The sequence below is a fragment of the Herpailurus yagouaroundi genome, unplaced genomic scaffold, assembly GCF_014898765.1.
Source record: "Herpailurus yagouaroundi ecotype Mexico unplaced genomic scaffold, PumYag 77, whole genome shotgun sequence".
Classification (NCBI taxonomy): Eukaryota; Metazoa; Chordata; class Mammalia; order Carnivora; family Felidae; genus Herpailurus; species Herpailurus yagouaroundi.
Window position 1 is genome coordinate 30505429 of NW_024412388.1, and position 22108 is coordinate 30527536.

Below are 22108 nucleotides of genomic sequence, written 5' to 3' on the forward strand. Positions count from 1 at the left end.
GATCTTGCGTTTGTGAGTTTGAGCCCCACGTTGGGCTCTGTGCTGACAGTTCAGAGCCTGGAGCCTGCTTTGGATTCTGTGTCTCCCTCTCTCTCTGCCCCTCCCTCACTTATGGTCTCTCTCTCTCTCTCTCTCTCAAAAATAAATAAACATTAAAAAATTTTTTTAAATAAAGTTATTTATTTATTTGAGAGAGAGAGCAAGTGGGAGAGAGGCAGAAAGAGAGGGAGAGAGAGAATCCCAAGCAGGCTCCCTGCTGTCAGTGTAGAGCCTGATGCGAGGCTCAGTCTCAAAAACTGTGGGATCATGACCTGAGCCAAAACCCAGGATTGGACGCTTAACTGACTAAGCATCCCACGTGTCCCCTTTCTTCATTCTTTATGTCAGTATGGACTTATGGATTCTTATGTTAACGGTTTGTAAGTTGTTACTGTCTTTATTTTGATGTCAGAATTTCTCAAGGGGCTATTGAGAGCCCCTTCAAGCTGGTATCTATGTCATTTTAACATGTCCCACCATTCTTTGAGTGCTTTCTTATTTCTTAACAAAATGAGATATTTCAGGTTCATCTTGCCTTTGCCAGCCCTAACCCTGGAATCAGCCATTTCTCCAAGGAGTCCTGCTTCCTTTAGGTAGAGAATGCTATTTAGAAACCAAGATCTACATATAAGCATGCTCATTATTATTGGGGTGTCATTGTTTCTAGGCCTGCTCAGCAGATAGAGCTAGAAAAACACATACTTACAAACGCATAATGCACACACACATACAGGCACACCCCAATGTTACACACATGCATACTTATATGTATACACATATATGTGTATAGATGTGTGTATCATTATATTCACATAAATGTATCACAAAGGTAGACCAATATATTTATCTATCAATTTTTCTCTCTCACACACAGACATAACTGTGAATTCATATGTATCTGTCTCCATTTGGTTCCAAACCAACACCACAGGTCTCATTCTAACTTTTCTCGTTTCCATATTTGTAACTTCCTTCCCTAAGACTGAGAAACCTACTTTATGTTATTGCTCAGTTCTAGCATGTAGAGATGAGTAGGTTTAGAATTGCTGAGTCAATGCTACTAGAAAAATTCCACAAACCTACTAACTGGAGTTCAGTGTTTATTTATGGTTCCTTTTGTCTTTAGCCTGCACATTTGTCTATAGTCCAAATACTGTGTTCAGGAAATACTTGTGTGTGTTCTTCCCATTCTCCCCCTTCAGTGCTGTTTCACAGTTTATTCAACTAGTCTCCCACATATGGGCATTTAGCTTGTTTGCAGTATTTTGCTATTACTTCTTTGTTCAATTCTGTCTCCATCTTTGTTGTGTGTCCTATTCCTGACAGCGTACCCAAGAGGACTTACAGCAACTGAGGTCAGACTTGGATACTGTTTCCACGAAATGCAACAGCTTTCTCCATCAGTCTCCATCTGGTTCGAGTGTCCCAACTCTGCGCTCAGAACTCAATCTGCTGGTGGAGAAAATGGACCATGTGTATGGTCTCTCCACAGTCTATCTGAATAAGTGAGTAGGCTGCAGGTTTGGATCCAGAGGGCAATGGTTTCACTGGAATGAGAAGGGGAAGTGCCTGGAGTGTTTCACAAACAATCCAGAGAGGTTGCAGATCTTGAAGAGCATGTACCCATGAAGAGAGACCTTGGCTTTCGCTCCAAGTAACTGGAGTGGGTTCCTTGGGGTGCAGCAAACAAATGTCAGTGATACAGAAAGAGAGATGGATTTGCATTGTTAGGAGTATTTCTCTTTGATTAGATAGCTCTGAAAAAAAGAAGGGACACTACACAATGAAAATTTAAAATTTTCAGTTAAGCTAAATACAGTCTTTGAAGATTTTCCCTCTATCCATCCATGACCTTGAAGAGTCACAGATCTTAGACTCTTCATAGTGTTGAGTGGGTTTCTGGCCTTATGTCATTTCTCCCATGAGTCCACCACATGTGTGTGTGTCCCAGTGTCACCTAGAACTTTATTTTGAATTGGCTGAAATTGGCAGCACATATATCATGCTTTCTTATTTTTATAAAACACTGTCATCATCTAGTAATGGTAAAACTGATTTTAGCAGTACATCTTGTGAACCTCTCTATAGTGCTCCAAGTCTGTGGCCAAGCTCTTAAAATGTGTGTGTTAACGAAGGTGACCTTCCCCTCACAGGCTAAAGACAATCGATGTTATAGTGCGTAGCATCCAGGATGCTGAACTCTTGGTCAAAGGTTATGAAATCAAGCTGAGTCAAGAAGAAGCCGTACCAGCAGATCTCTCTGCTCTGGAGTCTCATCGGTCTACGTTACGGGTTGGTTGCTCTGAGTTTCGTAGGAGCTTGACTTCACATATCCATTGCTTTGGGTTAGCAGAGAAATGAAATTTTGGACAGCATGACAGTGATTTAAATTTGCATTTAAACTGGGCAGGATAGCATATTTAATATATTTTAATGTGGATCCAAAGAAGTTGGGACTGAGAAAAATGTCTAGCTGGAAAGGGAAATAAATGACTGCCTTTCTGTTTTATTTTCTGTGATTTCCGTAAAATCACAGCTAAATCAGATACAATCAGTAGTTACACTTCTAAATTAGATAGCCAAGTTTCAAACACTAATTCTTTGCACATCTCTGTAATGTACTGCCTGCCCTTGGCCTCCCTGTGTGCATGAGGACTGTGGAGGCATTTCTAGCGCAAACATTATAGAATTTGGCTTGTGAATCCCAGATACAACACAGAGCCAGTTATAGGCTATGTTCTTGTTTGCTACCTTAGTCTGAGTCCTTTTTGGCATAGAATATATTTAACCTGTTGCTGTACTTGTCCTTTTATAGCACTGGCTTAGTGACGTGAAGGACAAGAATTCAGTGTTTACAGTCCTGGATGAGGAAATTGCCAAGGCCAAGGCAGTGGCAGAACAACTGAGTCGTCTGACTCCAGAGCGAAGCCTGGATTTGGAGCGCTGTCAGGAGAAAGGCTCCCAGCTGCGGGAACGTTGGCACCGGGTCATTGTCCAGCTCGAGACCCGGTGAGTGGTGGCCTCACCCTTTTCTCCCATTAGGATTCAGGGACTAGGTTTTAAACAGAAAGCTGTACCTTCTTATTTAAAGGCAGGATGTGATAGAGAAGGGTACAGATTAAATGAATTCTGGACAAGATGAATGACAGAAAATTGGGACCATCAACCCCAAAGCAGACCTGAGGCTGCATTTGGTGAAGCAGTGATGGTCCTGTTAGCGATGCTTCTCCTGTACCAGTTTTTATCTAGTTAAGCCATGACGACAGTGATGTTTTGGGATATAAACTGGAAGGGTGATAATCTTTTCTCAAGGCTAGATCTTGAGTTCTGGTTCTTGTTTTATTAGTTTTGAATCCAACTATGAGCCATTTTTCATAGTGGAGCTTTGCAGAATTTCTTGCTTCCACTTTCATTTGCTAATTCAGTGGTTTTTATTTCTTTTACTTGAAGTCCTGCTTCTGATGTCTGATTTGAATAGGAAAGACAAAATTACCTTACTGAGGCTAGGCTGGATAGGCAAATACAGAGAGGGAGGAGTTATAGTAACTCAAAAGTTTGGATTGATACTCTGTAATTGAATTACTATCCCAAGTCTGGTTGGACTCACAAAAGTGATATAAGAAACTGTTCCTGAAATTAACTGAAAGTTAGTATTTTCACCCATCTTTCCCCAAGAATTTACAGCGATTCCTAAATCATAACTGTGGTACTCCAACGGGTACTCTGTCATCAGGAGACAGAAGTGTACAGCCAGCACTATCTGTGTACACCAGGCAATCCTGGTGATCCTTGGCAGCCTAGGTAAAAAAAAATTGACAAGGATCATCATGGGATGCCAGGCTCCAAAGCAGTGTCCAGGGCTAGCATGCAAAACTGGTTTCTACTTACTTTCACCCCACAGGGCACTGTTTACGTGCATAGGTCTCCGTTGGCATTGTACTACTGTTTCCCCAAAATAGACAAATCCTCTGTGATCAAGCCCAACTGGAAGAATGGGATAAGGAGGGAATTGCCCCATTTACTTTATTGTGTTTGTACCAAGGTGTCTAATGGCAGTTTCTTTCCCTATGCTCCCCCAGCCAATCTGAGCTAGAAAGTATTCAGGAAGTTCTGGGAGATTACAGAGCCTGCCATGGAACTCTCATCAAATGGATTGAGGAAACCACTGCCCAGCAGGAAATGATGAAGCCAGGCCAGGCAGAGGATAGCAGAGTGCTGTCGGAGCAGCTTAGCCAGCAGACGGTGGGTGTAGCAGTAGCATGGTGAAAGTTGTGTGCGGGGGCGGGGGGTGGGCAGGAGTTAGTTCATCATGGAAGGAGGTGAAAAGCTAGCAATTAAGCTTCCCCCAAATAGCAAGGTATTCTGAGACTCCTCTTCTGAAAATAGTTCAAGCAAGATGGTCTCAAGATGATACTGGTTTTGCACTTAGGCCAGACAGACTTGTAAGGTCCCTTTGAAACCTGAGTTTCAGAGACTGTATATTGAAACCATAGGTGGACAGATTAAAATTATCTTGCCTCATTTTGTTTCTTGATACTGCATTTGATTTTACTAGGATTAGAACATGGGGCATGGAAAACCAGGAAAGATGTAACTGGACAAAAATTATTCAAAGTGGTTTTTACTTGTTAGTGTTTTGTTGTTTATCTTGTTTAACATCACAGTTTAGAGTATGAAGTCTGGTGTTAAATTGCTTGGATTCCAGTCCTGGCTCACTCACTCACTATAAGACCTTGACCAAATTACTTAACTTCTCAGCATTCTACTTCCTCATCAATAAAATGGACATAGTCCATTATTTGTTTAACCTATCTCACTCATAAAGTTATTGTTGTTAAGGTTAAATGAAGGGATACATGTAAAATTTGCAGAGCAGGGTTTTTGAAGTGTGGAGTCCAGACTAGAAGCATCAGCATTACTGAGAGCATGCTAGAAATGCAAGTTCTCAGACTTACCCAGACCTACCAAATCAGAAACTCTGGAGGTGGCCTGGCAAGACAGTGATTGCCTCACAGGTGATTCTGATGTCGCTAAGATTTGAAATCTGCCTTAGAACATAATAAATGATCAGCTGTTTTGATGACAATACGGACAATGGTAATGTTGTGATACTTTGGTTTCCAGGATCTGTTTGCAGAAATTGAGAAGAATCAGACAAAGCTGGACCAGTGTCAAAAATTTTCCCAGCAATACTCCACTATTGTAAAGGTAACTCTACCATATCCCCAAAGGCATATAAATGATCTCTAGCAGAGAAAGATCTCCCTTGTCACTGTCGGGTTTGCTTTTGGACAAGTAAGCGCTTCTGTGGGGGAGGCTGGCCCAATCCTCCAGTTAATGCACATGTGTACTTTTCATGGCCCTACATTTGAGGATGCTCAGAGTAGTACCAGACATCAGCTCTGATTCAAGGAATCACACTTTAGATGATCCACAGGTTTTTTTAAACTTGCCATGTCAGAAACAGAATGTTTTGGATTTCCTCTCACATGTACTTCTCAGGTCTCGCCTATTTCAGGAGTGTCCCATTTTCCCACTTGCTGAAGCAAAAAACCCAAGAGTTACCCTTAAATCTTCTCTTTACCTTAAACTTTATGTTCTGTCTGTGAACAGCTTGGCTTCATCTTCCAATATGTCCTTGATCTATCTCTTGTTACCCACCCACCTGTCCCCATTTCCCTGTTTCACATCTGAGTGAGGAATCTTCCTTAGACTCTTCTAATCCTCTGAGCTGATCTCTTGCTCAGCCTGCCCCATAGGTTATTTTCCCACGTAGTAGCTACACCCACCTTTTTAGAGCATACTGCATGTCACCGAATCTCAGACATTGTCAGTTATAAGCCACACCATTATCTTATACACTACCAAAAAAGAAGAAATTCTGCTAATTTTGCAAATACCATTGATTGTAAGACACATTCTAATTTTAGAGATACTAAAATGTGGGGGAGATGTGCACCTTACAATAGCTCAAGTATGGTAAATTGGATCACGTCAGTCACCTGCTTAAAACTGTCTAGTGACTTCATATCATACTCATAATAAAAATTTAAAGCCGTGTATAGTTTATGAGGCCATGCATGATCTGGTCCCCCTTCCCTATTTCTCTGATAACGTCTCTAAATAAAAATGACCTGAGATTATTATATATTTATTTGTTTATTATGTTCCTTCCCACTAGAATGTAAGTTCCAAGGGAGCAAGGTTTTTTCTAACGTGTTCTCCACTATGCATATAGCACTCAGAACAATGATAGGTAATAGTAGTTGCTCAACAAATATTCTATGAATGAACCCATTTCTTTAGTTAATAACTAAAGACTTGGTATCACAAAGAATTGAGTTTAAATCCTAGCTTCACCATTTTCTAGGCTTAAAACTTTATGCAAGTACTTAGCCTCTCTGGGTGCCTGTTGCTAAATCTACAAAATGGAATCAGTACTTCACTGAATGGTTATAAAGATTACCTGGGATAGTGTATACATAGGACATTGCCTCAAACTTAAGATACATTCAGTAAATGGTAGCACCTGCTTTTATTATTGTTACCATTTTATTACTACTAATATTGTACTATTATAGTAGTAGTAATAGTAATAATTTTTTTTTTTACTGCTGCTCTAGACTGCTTAAGGAACTCATTCCGTGTTTTTTTCTTGCCTAGAGTTTTCTAAGTAGACAACAAAAAGCAGGGCATTCCAGTCCAAGGGAACTGCATAGTCAAAGGCACAGAGGAATGGAAATATAATGATTATAGGAGGAAATAGCAAATAATTCTGACATAGCTAGATGGTGTGTGGTACATAAGAAGCAGTGACTGTGGAAAATGAGAAGGGAAAGTTGAGGCCAGCCTATGAAAGGCCCTGTTCAGTTCTCTTGGCTTTACTTTCTATTCTTGTTCCTCAAAATGGGGTGTTAGAATCAGGAGCATCAGTATCATTGGGGAGCTTGTCAGAAATGCAGAATCTTTAACCTGCCAAATCAGGATCTCAGTTTCAACAAGATCCCCAAGGTGATTTATGTGCATGTTGCTATTTGAGAAGCTCTGCTCTAGATCATTAAAAGCTTTCAAACAGAGGAATGAAGTGATCATCATTGTGTTTTAGAAAAGCTATTCTGGTGGCAGGATAGAAAAGAAATTGAGAAGAGAGTAAAGGCAGGAGAGTAATAAGAGGCTCCCTGGCACCCATCCGTATGTGATAGGAAGGGGTCCTGGATGAGGACAGCACTCTCAGGATGGCAGAGGCGATGTCAGCATAGCACAGCAACATGAGAAGAGCATCGGTTTAGGATCTCTCTGTTGCTCACCCACTGAGTAGTCAGGGAGACACACTTCCTGTCTCTAGGCCTCAGGTTCCCAATGTATGAAAGGATGAGGATGGTCAGCAAACTATGACCCACAGGCTAAATTGAGCCTGCACACTATCTTTCCGTAGCCCATGAGAAATAGCAAGAAAAACCCCAAAAACCAAAGAAGAAGAATACTTCATGACACATGAAAATTCTATGAACTTCAGCTTTCAAGTGTCCATCCATGACGGTTTATGATAACACCATCACACCCTTTCATTTACTGATTGTCTCCAGTTGTCCTCCCTTACAGTGGCAGAGTTGAGCAGCTAGGACAGAGCGTATGGCCTGATAGTTTCCACCTGGCCCTTTAAGCAAAAAAGTTTGCTAATCACTGGTTTAAATGATCACCAAAGTGCCTTCCAGCAATGAAATACTATGATTCTGTTCCATGAGTTATGTTGCATGAGTATGTGTAAATGTGGTGAAATGTCTTCCTCTCCCAGGACTATGAATTGCAACTGATGACATACAAGGCATTTGTGGAATCACAGCAGAAATCCCCTGGCAAGCGCCGTCGCATGCTTTCCTCCTCAGATGCCATCACGCAAGAGGTGAAAGGGTGGGGAAAGGACATGCCACTGTCTTCCCTTAAGGAAAGATTTGTTTGTTGGGGCCCTGACAGTTTGATTTAGGGTTCACCTTTCTGTTGAGCATGTGATTTCATGAAAACTTCCTCTCATTTTCAACTATTTAAATATACTTTTCCGGCAGATAATTTATCTAAATTGTTTTTCTGAACCATAGTTCATGGACTTGAGGACTCGCTACACAGCTCTGGTGACCTTAACAACTCAGCATGTAAAATACATCAGTGATGCGCTCCGGCGACTAGAGGAGGAAGAGGTGAGGATGGTTGGGTCCTAAATCATTTTGAAAATAGAATTAAAAATCCTGTGTTTCCTCTTGCAAAATTTAAAGTGCACACACAGCCAATTTTCATTATTCACAGTAGTCATGTTTTGTGAAGTTACTATGCACACCACATTAGGGAATACTGCACTCTTACACTTAGGGGAAATACAGGGTTAGGTTCCTGTGAGCCTCTGGTCACACATTTTTGTCAGTGAATAATACATAACCTTGTTTTATGTGTGTTTTTGTTTTAAAATACCTTATTTAATATATTTTGTTGATTCAGGCCAAGAGCACTATACCTCACACCTAATGAAGTTTATTTAACATACATTTTCTCTGTAAGGCATTCACAGCCTTCTTTTGCCTAGGAACATGAGATAGCACTTCAGCACTGTGCTTGCGTCCATTTTATTTTATTTTATTTTTAAAATAAATCAATTATTTTTTTAAGTTTATTTATTTTGAGAGAGCGTGAGCATGAGTGGGGGAGGGTCAGAGAGCGAGGGAGAGACAGAATCCCAAGCAGGCTCCGTGCCATCAGTGCAGAGCCTGATGCAGGGCTTGATCTCACAAACTGCAAGATCATGACCTGAGCCGAAATCAAGAGTGAGACGCTTAACCGACTGAGTCACCTAGGTGCCCTGCTTGGGTCCATTTTAAATGGTGAAATCACCAAAAAAAATTGTGAAAAAACATGATACTAAATAAACTGTGAAAACAATACTTGTTTATAGTATAAGAGCTGGAACAAGAAGGTACAGTGTCACCCTCAGCTGGGAACATTGGGCATATCTGGAAAAGACTACGAAATTGCTATAAGTATTGACTTTGGAGTTACAAATAAATTCTAGTGAGTAGAACAAATTCACAAATATGGAATTTGAATAATGAGGATTGACTGTATAATGTCCCAACTCTCCCACTTCCAAGTGTCTTCAATATAGATATATTGTAAATATGAAGAAAGGAGATATGAACAAAGATCCTTAATAAAGCATAATTTGTTAATGGGAAATAATTGGAAACATACAAATTCCATACATTGGGATGCTATGAAACTGTTAAAATTATGAAAGAGATTTATTATATATTGTGTTCTTAAAGTAAGCTAGAGAAAAGAAAATGTTAAGAATATCATGATAAAGAGAAAATACATTTATGTAAGAACTGTATTTATAAAATAAAATGCATGTATAAGTGGACCCACCCAGTTCAAACCTGTGTTGTTCAAGGGCCAGGTGGACACCAAAATTCTGGGGAATGAGATTAAAGGGATATATGTTATGCACTTCAGATTATGTGAATTTGTTGTAATGAGTATATAATCTTATACAAATCTACGTCTTTGCAAAATAAGTTTCTGTATGTTGCTCACTTTTATAAAAGAAACGCTTTGGAAATACTAACTCATACCAATTTTTGCCTATGCGAATTAGCAAAAAACTTCCTTTATGTCATAACTATCTCACTTAATCTCTGTAGACTTCATTCTCTTTACCTGTAAATCTAAGAATCATGAAAAAAAGATGCTATATTTAAAGGATATTTAAATATCAGTAAATAATTATTGAATATGTTATGTTAAAAAAATTGTTCTTTTTTAGAAAGATGCTAACCTAGATATGTTGAATTTGGCTACTAGTATCACACAGTTAAGCACCTATGAACAATGTTCTAGGCTGGGTAAATTATATTTATCTTGGGGTTATTTTAGCTTCGTACTGATTTAGGTAACTTTTGTGTCTCTATTTTAGGAAATCAGAAGTCAGGCCAGTTTAATAAGACATTGACCAAGATACTGATTTTCTAATTCCTGTTCTAGAAAGTTGTAGAAGAGGAAAAGCAGGAGCATGTGGAGAAGGTTAAAGAACTTTTGGGCTGGGTGTCTACCCTAGCAAGGAACACACAAAGCAAAGCTACCTCATCCCAGACCAAAGAATCGACGGACATTGAAAAAGCTATTTTAGAACAGCAGGTGAGTAGAAGAGCCATCTGTCTCTTAATAATATGTAAGAATGCGTTAGATGGAATAAAACAAATCACATATGGGCCATCCCAGGAATGATATTCTCAATAAATGTTAACTGCCTAACTTAAAGAAATTTAAGAAGTCATCCTATTTGTACTTTACCTTCTTAATCAACTTTATATAGCTTATTGGTAATAAAAATCTGACCTAAGCTAGGTTTTTCCCTAGGATTTTTAAAAAGTTATTTCAAATAATTTTGATTCTTTGATCTATTGGGTTCTGAGGCTATACTCTTTGTTTCTACCACCTAGGTTCTGGCAGAGGAACTGACAACCAAGAGGGAACAAGTCTCTGAGGCCATTAAAACGTCACAGATCTTCTTGGCCAAGCATGGTCATAAGTGAGTATTAAATGAGAAATTTTGGCACATGTAGGGGACTGAATCTACTTGGCTAAAACTTAAGGTCACAGGGAGACTGGAGAATTTAGGGCTGCAAGAGCCAGATTATGAAGAGCCTCATTGTTCATGCTGAAGAGTTTGCATTTTACCTTGTTGACTATGGGGAGGAGTCTCTTCTATATGATTGGATTTTGTTGATGAAGATTTCTAGAACAGTTTTACAGAGAATACATTCACAAAGTGGAGGCCCGAGACCAGTAAAGAGGCTGTTGTGATAATATGGGTGAGAAATGTTGAGGGTGGAGAAGGGCAAGAATTCAAAAGTTATTAAGGATGATGAACTTACAGGGTTTGGTGACGAATGAAGATTGTCAGATATAACAACTTCTAGGTTTTTGGCTTAGGTCTCTGAATGTATGGTGATGTCACTAACCAAGATAGGGAATACACGAGAAGGTGTGGATTGAGGGAGAAGGCAGCTTTATTCTTAGACATTATGAACCTGAAGAGCCCACAGGACATAAGAGTGGAAATACTTAGAATGTATTAGAAGGTACCTCATATGTTAATTTATGCCTTACATAGTTCCACTAAAGTTGTCCAATGGGGAGGTGTGTATGTAAATTTAGAATTAATGAGAGAAGTCTAAAGTGATGCAGATCTGAGTCATCAGCATAGTAGAAACCATGAATGGATTAGTTTACAAGGGTTCAAGGGCGTCTTGGTACTTTTCAGCCTGTAAAGGAAGCCTTATAGAAATAGAGGGAATATTATGAGTAATACTTTAGAACCTATGAGAGAATAGTGTTCCAAAAAGGAGGAAGTGGTCAGAGGTCAAGAAAGACTGAGACTGAGATGTTTCTCTTGAATTTGGCAAGTTGGAAGTTTTTGATGACTGATGAAAAGTTGAGGCATGATGTCAGATTCAGTATGACGGGGAGTACATGAGGTGAGGAAGTTAGTGATAGCAAAATTAGACTACTCTTTCAAGAAGCTGAGCCATAGGAAATGGCGGTAATAATACAGTAAATAATTAGAGTAGAATATACAATCAAGAAAGACCTCTTCTTGAAAGATCAGAGGAACTTAGCTATGTTTATGGACTGAGTCTCAAGGACCAAAAGGGAGAAAGAGATTGAATAATAACAGGAGAGGGGTCCCAGAGTTATAGGAGAGGACACAATTTATCAGTGGGTAGAAAGTACAACCCTAGACCAGAGTCAAGACAGCTTTTCCTATGAGGTTTGAGGAAAAGGAGATTAGGAAAGGTGTGGATAGAGGTAAATATGTAAGGAGTGAAGCCAGAAGGTGAGTGAATTCGTGCCCAGTGGTCTGCAATTCCTTTTGAAATAGACTGGAAGGTTGTTTGCTGTGAGGATAGCTCCCTCACAGGGCAAAGGAATTGGGATTGACTGGGGCCTCCAAGAAGGTTGTCAGGAAGCTCTCAGGTCCACTAGAGGCTGGAAACCAGTAGGATCTCCTCCATAGGGTCTCCTCCCTCCCCCCACCCCGACACACACACACACACACACACACACACACACACACACACACAGAGGATATACTTAGCCTGCAGGCAGGAGCAGAGAAGTCCAGTGATTCTATTGATCTGGGGCAGGAGTTTAATCAGATTAGCAAGGACAGAGTGCAAGGCTAATAATGGGGAGCTAATAGAGACTATGGACTGTGGGGTCTGGACTACAAAAAGAAGATACTGAAGATCGTAGGGAGGAATGATAGATTAAGAAAAAAGTGGGAGAGTTAAGGAGAGCTTAGGAAATCTCAATAAATTGATGGGTAGTTGCAAAATTCACCAAATCCAAGATTGCGATTACCTCTAGGGAGAAAGGTAAAAGAACAGGGTTGGTGACAAATGTACATGGGACTTTGAATATATCCGTAATGTCTTATTTCCATGAAAAAGATCTAAAGTAAATCTGGTACGATACTAAAACTTGGCAAAGGTGGATAGTTGGGTAATAGGTAAATGAGAGGTTATTTTCTCTTTTGTCTGTTTAAAATATTTTATTTTTAGAAGAGAACGTTTTTCCCTAAAAGAGCTTCAATGTTTCATCTTCTAGGCTCTCAGAAAAAGAGAAGGAACAAATATCTGAACAATTAAATGCCCTAAATAAGGCTTACCATGACCTTTGTGATGGTTCAGCAAACCAGCTACAGCAACTTCAGAGCCAGTTGGCCCAACAGACAGAACAAAAGGTACATTTAGTTTCTCTCTCCAAATAGGAAAGGTACCTTTTGAATGGTATGAAAGCAGCTTTGCTGATTGAGAATCATGTTCACTAGCTTTCCATGACCAATGTGACTTAATTTTTAACCTCACCATAGCAGCCATTTGTCTTGTGTTTCTTTACTGGGGTTCCATGATGTATTGGTCAGTCAAGAACACTAGAAGGCACTTATGGCCAACGCTGTAGACCTGATTTACAGTTTCTGTTTCTGCCATTTTATGGCAGACCGCAATTGAAGAGAATATAAATCCTATATTATATCTGATCACAGGGCAGCAAGATTACTCCTTCATGGCGTTGTCATTCAAAAGTTGACAGCCAGAAGTTCTGAATATTGGGAAGAAAAGGCCATGTACTTCTTCCTCCATATTTTTTTTCATAGCTACTAAATAAGTGAGAAATGTTCATTTTCCAAGCAAACTGGTGGATTGGTTGTACTGACTGAGACGCTGGTTCCCCTCACCCATGGTCATTCCATAGTGTGACATCTTTACCAGTTCCCACTCATGTTCCCTTCCCAGACCATAGGAAAATTGTCAAGTTCCTGCTGGTTGTCCTGAGTTCTTCCTGGATTTTTGTGTGTATATGTAAACTTACCATATTATATACATGTGTCTCTGGGATATATATGTGTTTGCCTGCTTATTTCCTATGTTGTGAAGCAATGGCCAAATTATGTGGGGCAGGTCAAAATTTAAGCTCATGTGGTTGTCAGATTTGGTCTTGATGCTCAAAATGATATTCGGACAAAACATGCTTTGACTCTGGTCCTTGGGTATGAAATTGGTGCATCAGGAGCTAGAGTTATAAAGATCACAAGACAGAACCAGCTGTGATTTGTTTGAGAGTAGTTTTCCAGAAAGAATATGCTGGTTTAGCATCCTTATGTAAGGTAGCCCACTTCTAATGGCTTATTGCTTCACCATATAAGGGAGTATGTGAAAAGTTTTAACAATTGCTTGCTGAGAACACCCAGTTCTCATTTTGAAAGGTTAAAAAAAGGGGGGGAAAAGAAAGAAAGACAAGCTGCTGAGCACCACTACATTGAGCATGATGTGTCCCCTGTTACTGTTTGTGTGTTTCATGTGAAGTATTGTTCTGATTAACTGACATCCTTGCTTACAAGTTTCACTAACCCTTTGGAGTTTAAGCACAAATGCACAAAAGGGAAAAAGAGGACGACCTGTTTGGGGTTCTTTTTTACAAAAAACAAACAGTCGCATGCTGGACGCTAACCCCAAGCTTACACTGTGTGTGCGATGCGGCTGAGCTGCTCCGTAAGGCTCTCTCTCTATCTGCCCAAGGCGTGCTGCGACTCTGGTAAGTAGAAGCCTTTTACGTTTCCTTTCCTCCTCTCCGTCTGTCTTTCTCTGCTTGTTTAGGTCAGAATGCCCATGTTTGGTGGGACTGAACTGGATTTCTCTGGATTATTGCCCGGCTCAGTGCTTCTTGCCTGTCCTTCAATCCTGAGAGTAGTGGAAGGAACAGCCTGTAGTCTTTTCTCTTTGTCTAGCAATTGGCTAGAATCCAGGTTTTTCTTCAATATCAGTATTTGAGGAATCTCACAGAAGAAATTAGAAGTTCTCAAAAGAATTTTTTCCTTTGTCATCTTGTCTGCTTCTGAACAGTCTTTACATGGATTTTATAAAAGGAATTTTTCATGTATCTCAAAGAGTCCTATGCTAGTGCGATTTTCCCTTCAGTCTCTATAGAACAAATACCTGGTAAATGCATATAATGTACATTTGCGTCATACAAGTGGAACTACTTTCTAGGTTCAGAACACAGAAGGAAGATGGGGAACAACACATAATATTTTAAGTAGTGGTGAGAATTCTATGTGTTAGTCCATTATTTGAATAAATACAGTGAGATTAGGGATGTGAACCAAATGTGTTCCCTCATTTGCTCTCCATTCTTTGTCTCTTATACTGTGCAACTAATTGAATTTGAAATTCTCAGTGCATGCCTTTAAAATCTGGGGGCAAGTAGTTTAAAGATTTTAAGGATTTCCTTACTGTTTACCAATTTATTCATTAATTCAACAAATGTTTCTTGAACTGCCGGTACTGTTCTTAGACACTGAATGGGCAGGGTACCTGCTCTTACAGAGTTTACTCTCCCTGAGACAGAATGGAATGCATTATTTAGGAGGCAGGGAAGTGATTGGCAGTTGCTTCAACAACATCCTCCATGGATAAATCCTCCATGGATTAGTTCAAGAGTTAAACGAGGATCAGAAAGTAATACTGACTGAAGGGGGCAGACAAAATCATCTATAGGAAACAAAGATAATGAACATAAACAAGAAGAGGTAGAAAGTTGAAAGTAATAAAAGTAAGTGACAAAACACTTGAATGATTTAATCTTTTTTATTTTTTTAAGTTTAATTATTTTGAGACAGAGCAAGCATGAGCAGGGGCGGGGCAGAGAGACTATCCCAAGCAGTCTCCACATTGGAGTGTGGAGCCTGACACAGGGTTTGATCTCATGAACCATGAGATCATGACCTGAGCTGAAGTCAAGACTTGGACGCTTAACTGACTGAACCACCCAGGCGCCCGTTAAACGATTTAATTTCTGAATACCATCATTCTGTGATAAAAGGCTTTCAAACAGGAAGGAGCCATTTTTAGGCTTTTTGGGAAGGGTAATTTTGGCAATGTGTAGATTTTCCTGCTTTACTGGACGTAGGACCTAACTCCTGAGTGTGATGCAGTCTACTGTGCCTTTCCTTCATGCTCTTCTGGGTCTGATAGAGGAGGCAATTTAATAGCATGAGACTTAGAGTCAGGCCTTGATTTGACTCTGAATCTCACTTGTTTTGTGACCTTGGACAAGTTACTTAATAACCTCGCTGTGCCTCATTTTCTCATCTGGAAACTAAAGATTAAAATAACTGTTTTCATAGGTTTGTTGTGAGAAGTAAATATCAGTGCTCAATAAATATATTAAGTGCCCATCAAATTGTAGGTGTATCATGGAGGCTGTACTACCCATTTTAGCCTGGACCAGAAGAAAAGTTCCTAGTGGTTAGAGGCAAAGGTCCCCAGTCTGTTCCTTCCTTGACTTGCTACTTCTGATTCCCAGAACTAATTTAACCAAGAGCCATTGCCTTGGGAGATACTTACAGTGGCCACTGCATGAGACTGCCCCAGCTGTGGAACAGCTGCTTGAGTGGTACACGTTGGGCTGTTTACAGAGCTGCACACATGTCATGTGGCCATTGGGCTGTTTGACTCTTCTAATCCTGTGGATTGGTCCTGCCGAACTCATTGGCAGAGACATCCTACTTCAGGATCTTCTGCATAGGTTACAACACTGAGAAGCTGTTTTATAGGGTTGACTTTTCACTTTTGAGGAACTGGTAGATTTCTGGAAGAACCTTTGTGGTGATTTAATCTTAGAGCTGACCTTTCACCTTCACCGCTTGCTACTTTGTAGAGCTTGTCACTCAGATATGCTTAATGCCAGCATCTGTCAAGTAATCTGTGAACTTCCAGCCACGTTCAACATTCTGCAGTTTAGAAAAACTCTTTTTTAGTATTAACGGTGCCAGGCTTCAGTGTTTCCTACACATTGGGGCTCATTCCAGGCTGGGTTTTTCTTGTGGTCAGAATTTGATAGACTATAGTTCTTTGAAGGAATGCTTTCACCAGGCATGCTTCTCTGATTCAGTTTTCTTTTTCGTTTTCCTTTTAGGGCTGCAGAGCTGTTGCTGGGGTGATTGACCTAGGCACAGTGGAGATATTTCCCATCTTCAAAGCCATGCAAAAGGGCCTCATTGACCAAGACACAGGCCTTGTGCTCCTGGAATCCCAGGTTATCATGTCTGGCCTCATTGCCCCTGAGACCAGTGAAAAGCTCTCTCTGGAAGAGGGTCTAGCCAGAAACCTCATTAATCCCCAGGTGTACCAGCAGCTGTGGGAGCTACAGGATGCCCTGTCCTTAATAAGCAGGCTTACTGAGAGCAAAGGCCTTCCTTCCGTGGTGGAAGCAATTGAAAAGAAAATAATCAGTGAGAGAATTGGACTAAAAGTGTTGGAAGCTCACCTGGCAACTGGAGGTTTCAGTTTCCCTCCTAACGAGGGCTGCGTCAACCTAGAGGAGGCTTTTCACCAAGGCCTTATTTCTGCAAGGCTTCACTCAGTGTTAGAGTCTTACTTGAAATCATCCAAGAATTTGATAGACCCCAACACAGCTGAGAAAATCAGTTTGCTAGATCTGACGCAGAGATGTATTGTCCACCAGGAATCAGGGTTGAAACTGCTCCCCGTCAAACAACTGGCAGGGGGAATGGTGAGCCTAAAATCAGGCCGGAAGGTTAGTGTTTTTCGTGCAGTTCAGGAAGGCCTAATAGATAGGCAGGTCACTGTCCGGCTGCTGGAAGCTCAGCTTTTTGCTGGTGGCATAGTAGATCCAAGAACAGGACACAGACTTACTGTAGAAGAGGCTGTAAGACATAATTTGATTGACCAAGATATGGCCTGTGCTATTCTCATAAGGCAGCTTCAGACAGGAGGCATCATAGACACCATCACTGGGCATAGGCTGACAATAGATGAAGCAGTGAGCAATGATCTAGTAGCTGCTAAGATTGCTCTTGTGATTCTGGAGTCCCTTTGGTCATTCATGGGGTTGCTGTGGCCTGAATCTGGAGAGATCCTCCCAATCACAGATGCCCTGGAACAAGGTATTGTGTCTACTGAACTAGCTCACAAAATCCTTAGTGGCCGACAACATATTAAAGCTCTGTTTCTGCCAGCACGCACAGAGGTTTGGTCCTGGAGAAAAGCAGTAGAAGATGGTATGTTGGACAAAGATCTTGTCAATAACTTAAAATCCATTTGCATACCTGATGTGATGCCCCACATGCAATTAGCAGATTATTCAGAACGAAGCAAATTGAACATTAATCCTGGAGCAGTAGGTCTACCACACAGCAGGTGCCAAACTGAGGGCGTAGTAAGCCATGGTGAGAGGCTGTTGTTTCAGCTGATGACTCACAGCTATATTAATGTGCAGGATGGACAGAGGCTGCTCCTGGTAGATGACGAGCTGTTAGAGACACTGACAGCAAGAGGAGAATATCAAGCAAGTCCTCCAGAAGTGTTTGAAATTGGGCATCAGAGACTAGAAAGTCCCAAGGGATTACAAGAATTGGTGAATGTCAAAACCACAGAAACGTTCTGTGATGGACTGAGTGTGAAGCCACGTGAGCTCCAGATTTCTTCTCAGAACAAAGACTATCCCACTCAGGCAGATTGCAATGAAGCAAAAGGCAAAAGGACCACAATGGAAACTGAAGGTTCCTCAGTAGAGAATTCTGAAAGGGAGCTGTTTGTGGGGGAACAAAATGTGAGAAATCCAAATGTTGATTCTTTGATGGTCCTAGATAAAGTCCAATCAGAGTTAAAAGGACAATTGCTAGGTACCAAAAAGGAAGAACTAACAGGAATGTCTACCAGAGAAAAGGTTAGCAGGGGATTTCTCCTTACAGTACCCACTGAGGAAGCTGAAGCTGTGACCTTGGCAGTAGGCAAAGAGCCTTTCTCTGTCGAGACACCTAAGGAAGAATGGCAGAATTCCAGAAAGGCTTCCTTTCTGTGTCAGACAGAACAAGCAAATACACTTGAAACTGAAATTCCAGGTGAAACTGGGAGGCTACTCCTAAAACCCCAAAGCGAAAAGCCACAATTTCAGATAAAGAAAACTCTAGACTTAGAATCAGAGCTGAAGTCTGAAGATGACATGAATATTCATACTCTAGATAAACAGAAAACCTTAAATAAAACATTTTTGGGTAGGGATGACCATAAACATAATCCAGAAGGACACAACATTGCAGGCGGTAGTACGATGACATTAGAAAAAACAGATGCAGAAGATCATGGTCATGAAACCTCCCTGCCATGCAGTCATCCTTCAGAATTGCTCCCGGAAGCTACCTTAAATACGTTATCTGCACAATTACTAGATGGTGGTATCATTCACGGACAAACAGGTCAGAAGCTCTTATTAAATGAAGCAATAGCCCAAGGTATTGTGCCCAGCCACACTGCCGTCAAACTAATGGGAAAGCTGAATATGTTTCGCGGCTTCTTTGACTCTCAGACCTGCGAGTCTTTGACTACTGAAGAAGTCATCGATGAAGGTCTGATGGATGAGAAACTATTACATAATGTCCTCAGGGCGGACAAAGCTATAAGTGGAGTCTTAGACCCCCGTAGCCACACACTCTGCTCTGTGAGGGAAGCAGTTGCAATGGGACTTCTTGACACACAAACAGCCTTGAGAATTTTAGAGGGGCAGGTGGTGACTGGTGGCATTGTTGACTTGAAACGAAGCAAAAAAGTTTCAGTAACTTTGGCCTCAAATCTTGGCTTGGTGGACAGTGCTGATGAGACAGAGCTTATAAATCTGGAGAAAGCTTCCAAAGGCAGAGATGCTGAGAAAACAGTCAGGGAGAGATTTATTAGCTTACAAATGGAAACAACAGGAATTCTAGACCCTGAGAGCAAAGCTCCTTTAACAGTCATGCAGTCCATTGACAGAGGACTTCTGGAGAGAGAGGAGGCTGTTCAGTTGCTGACCAAGCAGGTGGCGGATGGAGGTATCATTCACCATACATCTGGGATGAGACTTTCTGTTGATAATGCCTTTGAACATGGCATCATTGATGAAGATTTAGCCAAGAAACTCAGAAAAGTTGAGAACTTAAGCCTCCATCGCTTTTTTCATCCTGAAACCAAGGAAACTATTTCCCTTTCTGAAGCCATAAAATTAGAACTTGTTAACCCAGACTTGAAAAGAGAAATCCAAGAAATTCAGGCTTTGCCTGGAAGCTTTGTAGATCACATTTCTGGCCAGAGATTGACCTTGGCAGAAGCTGAAAAAGAAGGACTGTTAACTAATGAAGCAATATTGTCTTCAGGAATGATGCATGGGATTGTAGATCCTGAGAATTACAGAATTGTTCCCTATTCAGAATTAGTAAAGAAATGTAAGATTGATATTGAATCTGGACAGAGATATCTAGAAGTAATTCCCTTCTCAGACATTAAAGATGGAGCAAGCGACAAAGTGCTTACATTGTCTCAAGCAACTCAGCTTGGAAAAGTGGACTTTGTATCTACCCTGAAGGTTTTGGAAGCTCAAGCAAATACTGGGGGGATCATAGATACTGCCACAGGAAAAAGACTGACATTGGCATCAGCCTTAGAACAGAAATTAGTGGATGAAAACATGGTTAAAATTATTGCATCTCATCAGGTATTAAATGGAGGAATTGTTGACATATTTAATGATCAGAGAGTGACTTTAAAGGAAGCTGTTGAGAAAAGATTGATCAGTCCTGAACTGGCAGCTATGATCCAGGTAGATCCTTTAGAGTCCTGCAATCACGGGGCTCAGATTGAAAAGCAACATGGGATTGAAGTATGTGAAATAGAGAAGGAATTTCTAAGAAAGGAAATGTTAGTTGTATGTAATCAGACTGCTGGAAAGAGTTGTGGTAAAGGAGCAAGTGAGAAATTATTTCAGATTGCAAGTCAGACTGTACAAGGAAAGGTTCAAACAAGAGTTTCTGATGGGGGGCAGGCCAAAAAGAGCATGGAGATTTCATTACAGGAAATGGAGTGCAAGGATCAAGATAAAAAGAGAGTTTCTCCAGATGCTGAAGAATCTGTCGGTATCATAAGTCCTGGCGATCATAAAGGTACATTGTTGGGCCAAGATTCAGTGACAGTCTCTCGCTCAGAAGCTCATGATTTTAAATTCAAAGAGGTGGCTAGTAATGACGTGGAAAAAAACACAAATGAAGAGCAGGAAACAGTAGGAGCCCAAATAGAAATTACTTCCCATATGAAATGGTCTACGTCAGGTCCAGATTCTAAAGAGATAAGGGAAAACCAAGAAAGAATTATTTCAGAAGTACAGGAATCAGATTATGAAACTTCAGGCAGATTGCTGAGTGAGCAGGTTATGCAGAAATCAATGAATACCAGAGAGAAAAGTAAGAGGAAGGAGAGGGAGATGAATCTAGAAGAAAGTGTTGAAACACACAAACCAGTTCTTTCCAAAGAAAAGTTGAATCAAGAAACCATTGTTACAGCTGACCAGGGATCCACCGTAGAGAATCCACCTGTGGAAATAGCCATTAGTGAAAAAGAAGCTGGTAGAGAGCTGGAATTTTCTATTATTTGTGAAGATGAAAACTCTTCCCCAATGATACCCAAAGGAATTTCTGTAAATCAGGATGCTTTAACATTCTTCAAACCCAATCAAGTCAGTGAAGGAGAAGTAAAAAATTTAAACCTCTGCCTAACTTTAAAAGCAGAAGAAAATTTTTCTCAAATTACTTGTGGGGCCCAGAGTGAACCATTCTCTTCTATGACCCCAGGACCTAAAGGATTACACTATCAGGAATTAGTTGGAAAGACCCAAGTTGCAGGCAGATCCCAAATTTCTGAAACAAACAAGCTTCTCCAGGGAACCATCAGACCAGAGACCAATGATTACCAAGATTCCTGTGTTACTTTTAAAACCAAAGAAACCAAAGATCTGATTCACTCATCTAATGGATATAAAGAAAGATCATACCAAGAAGTACCTTCTGACTCAACAAGAACTCTTAAACTGGAAGAAAGTACAGTTTCTAGAGTAGACCCAAAAGAAGTCAGCTATCTGGAAGTCTCAGACAAAAAGGACTTTTATCATCAAGACAGCAAAAGTGATAATGAAATCTGTGGAATTCTTGCATCTAAAATAGTAACAACTCAGGAAATAACTGGAGATAAATTTCTAGAAATGTCCAGCCCTACAGTTACAGATGTAGAGGCAGCATCTTTTGAGGGCATAGTGACTCAGGGCAATCCCAGAGTCTTAGTGTCCCTTCTTCCAGAGAAACTCTTCAAAGATGTGTCTCAAAAAGAGAGGACAGGGCAACAAGATGCCGCCATTAGTCCCATTATTGCAGAGACCAGTGAAGAAAATCCAGTGCCGCTCATATACCCTACAATGAAGATGGATGAAAGGACCCCACAAGAAGAGCTCAGAGAAAGCCCTGGCGGTGAACAGACTGCTTTCACGACTACACCTGGGGGAAAGGGACATGAAGGTGTAAACCCAGAGCCCTTCCGAGCAACTAAAGTAAGTTTGCCAATGGTGTGTTTGTATATACGTATTTTATTTTATTTTTATTTTATTTTATTTTATTTTATTTTATTTTATTTTATTTTATTTT

General features: G+C 40.5%; 1 protein-coding gene across 32 annotated transcripts in view; it reads left to right on the forward strand.

Annotated features, from left to right (window-relative positions):
• The window catches only part of MACF1 (microtubule actin crosslinking factor 1), a 341865-nt gene that overhangs the window by 205356 nt on the left and 114401 nt on the right, over positions 1-22108 (forward strand). For 25 of the 32 annotated variants that reach the window (XM_040469723.1, XM_040469739.1, XM_040469724.1 and 22 more), the window contains 11 exons: positions 1366-1544; positions 2193-2331; positions 2855-3048; positions 4119-4281; positions 5164-5247; positions 7835-7942; positions 8136-8234; positions 10069-10221; positions 10527-10615; positions 12697-12832; positions 16567-22014. In XM_040469723.1, coding sequence (XP_040325657.1) covers positions 1366-1544; positions 2193-2331; positions 2855-3048; positions 4119-4281; positions 5164-5247; positions 7835-7942; positions 8136-8234; positions 10069-10221; positions 10527-10615; positions 12697-12832; positions 16567-22014 — 6792 coding nt within the window. The remainder of the gene's footprint in view (positions 1-1365; positions 1545-2192; positions 2332-2854; positions 3049-4118; positions 4282-5163; positions 5248-7834; positions 7943-8135; positions 8235-10068; positions 10222-10526; positions 10616-12696; positions 12833-16566; positions 22015-22108) is intronic. The other 7 variants (XM_040469733.1, XM_040469735.1, XM_040469736.1 and 4 more) reach the window with 1 other exon arrangement.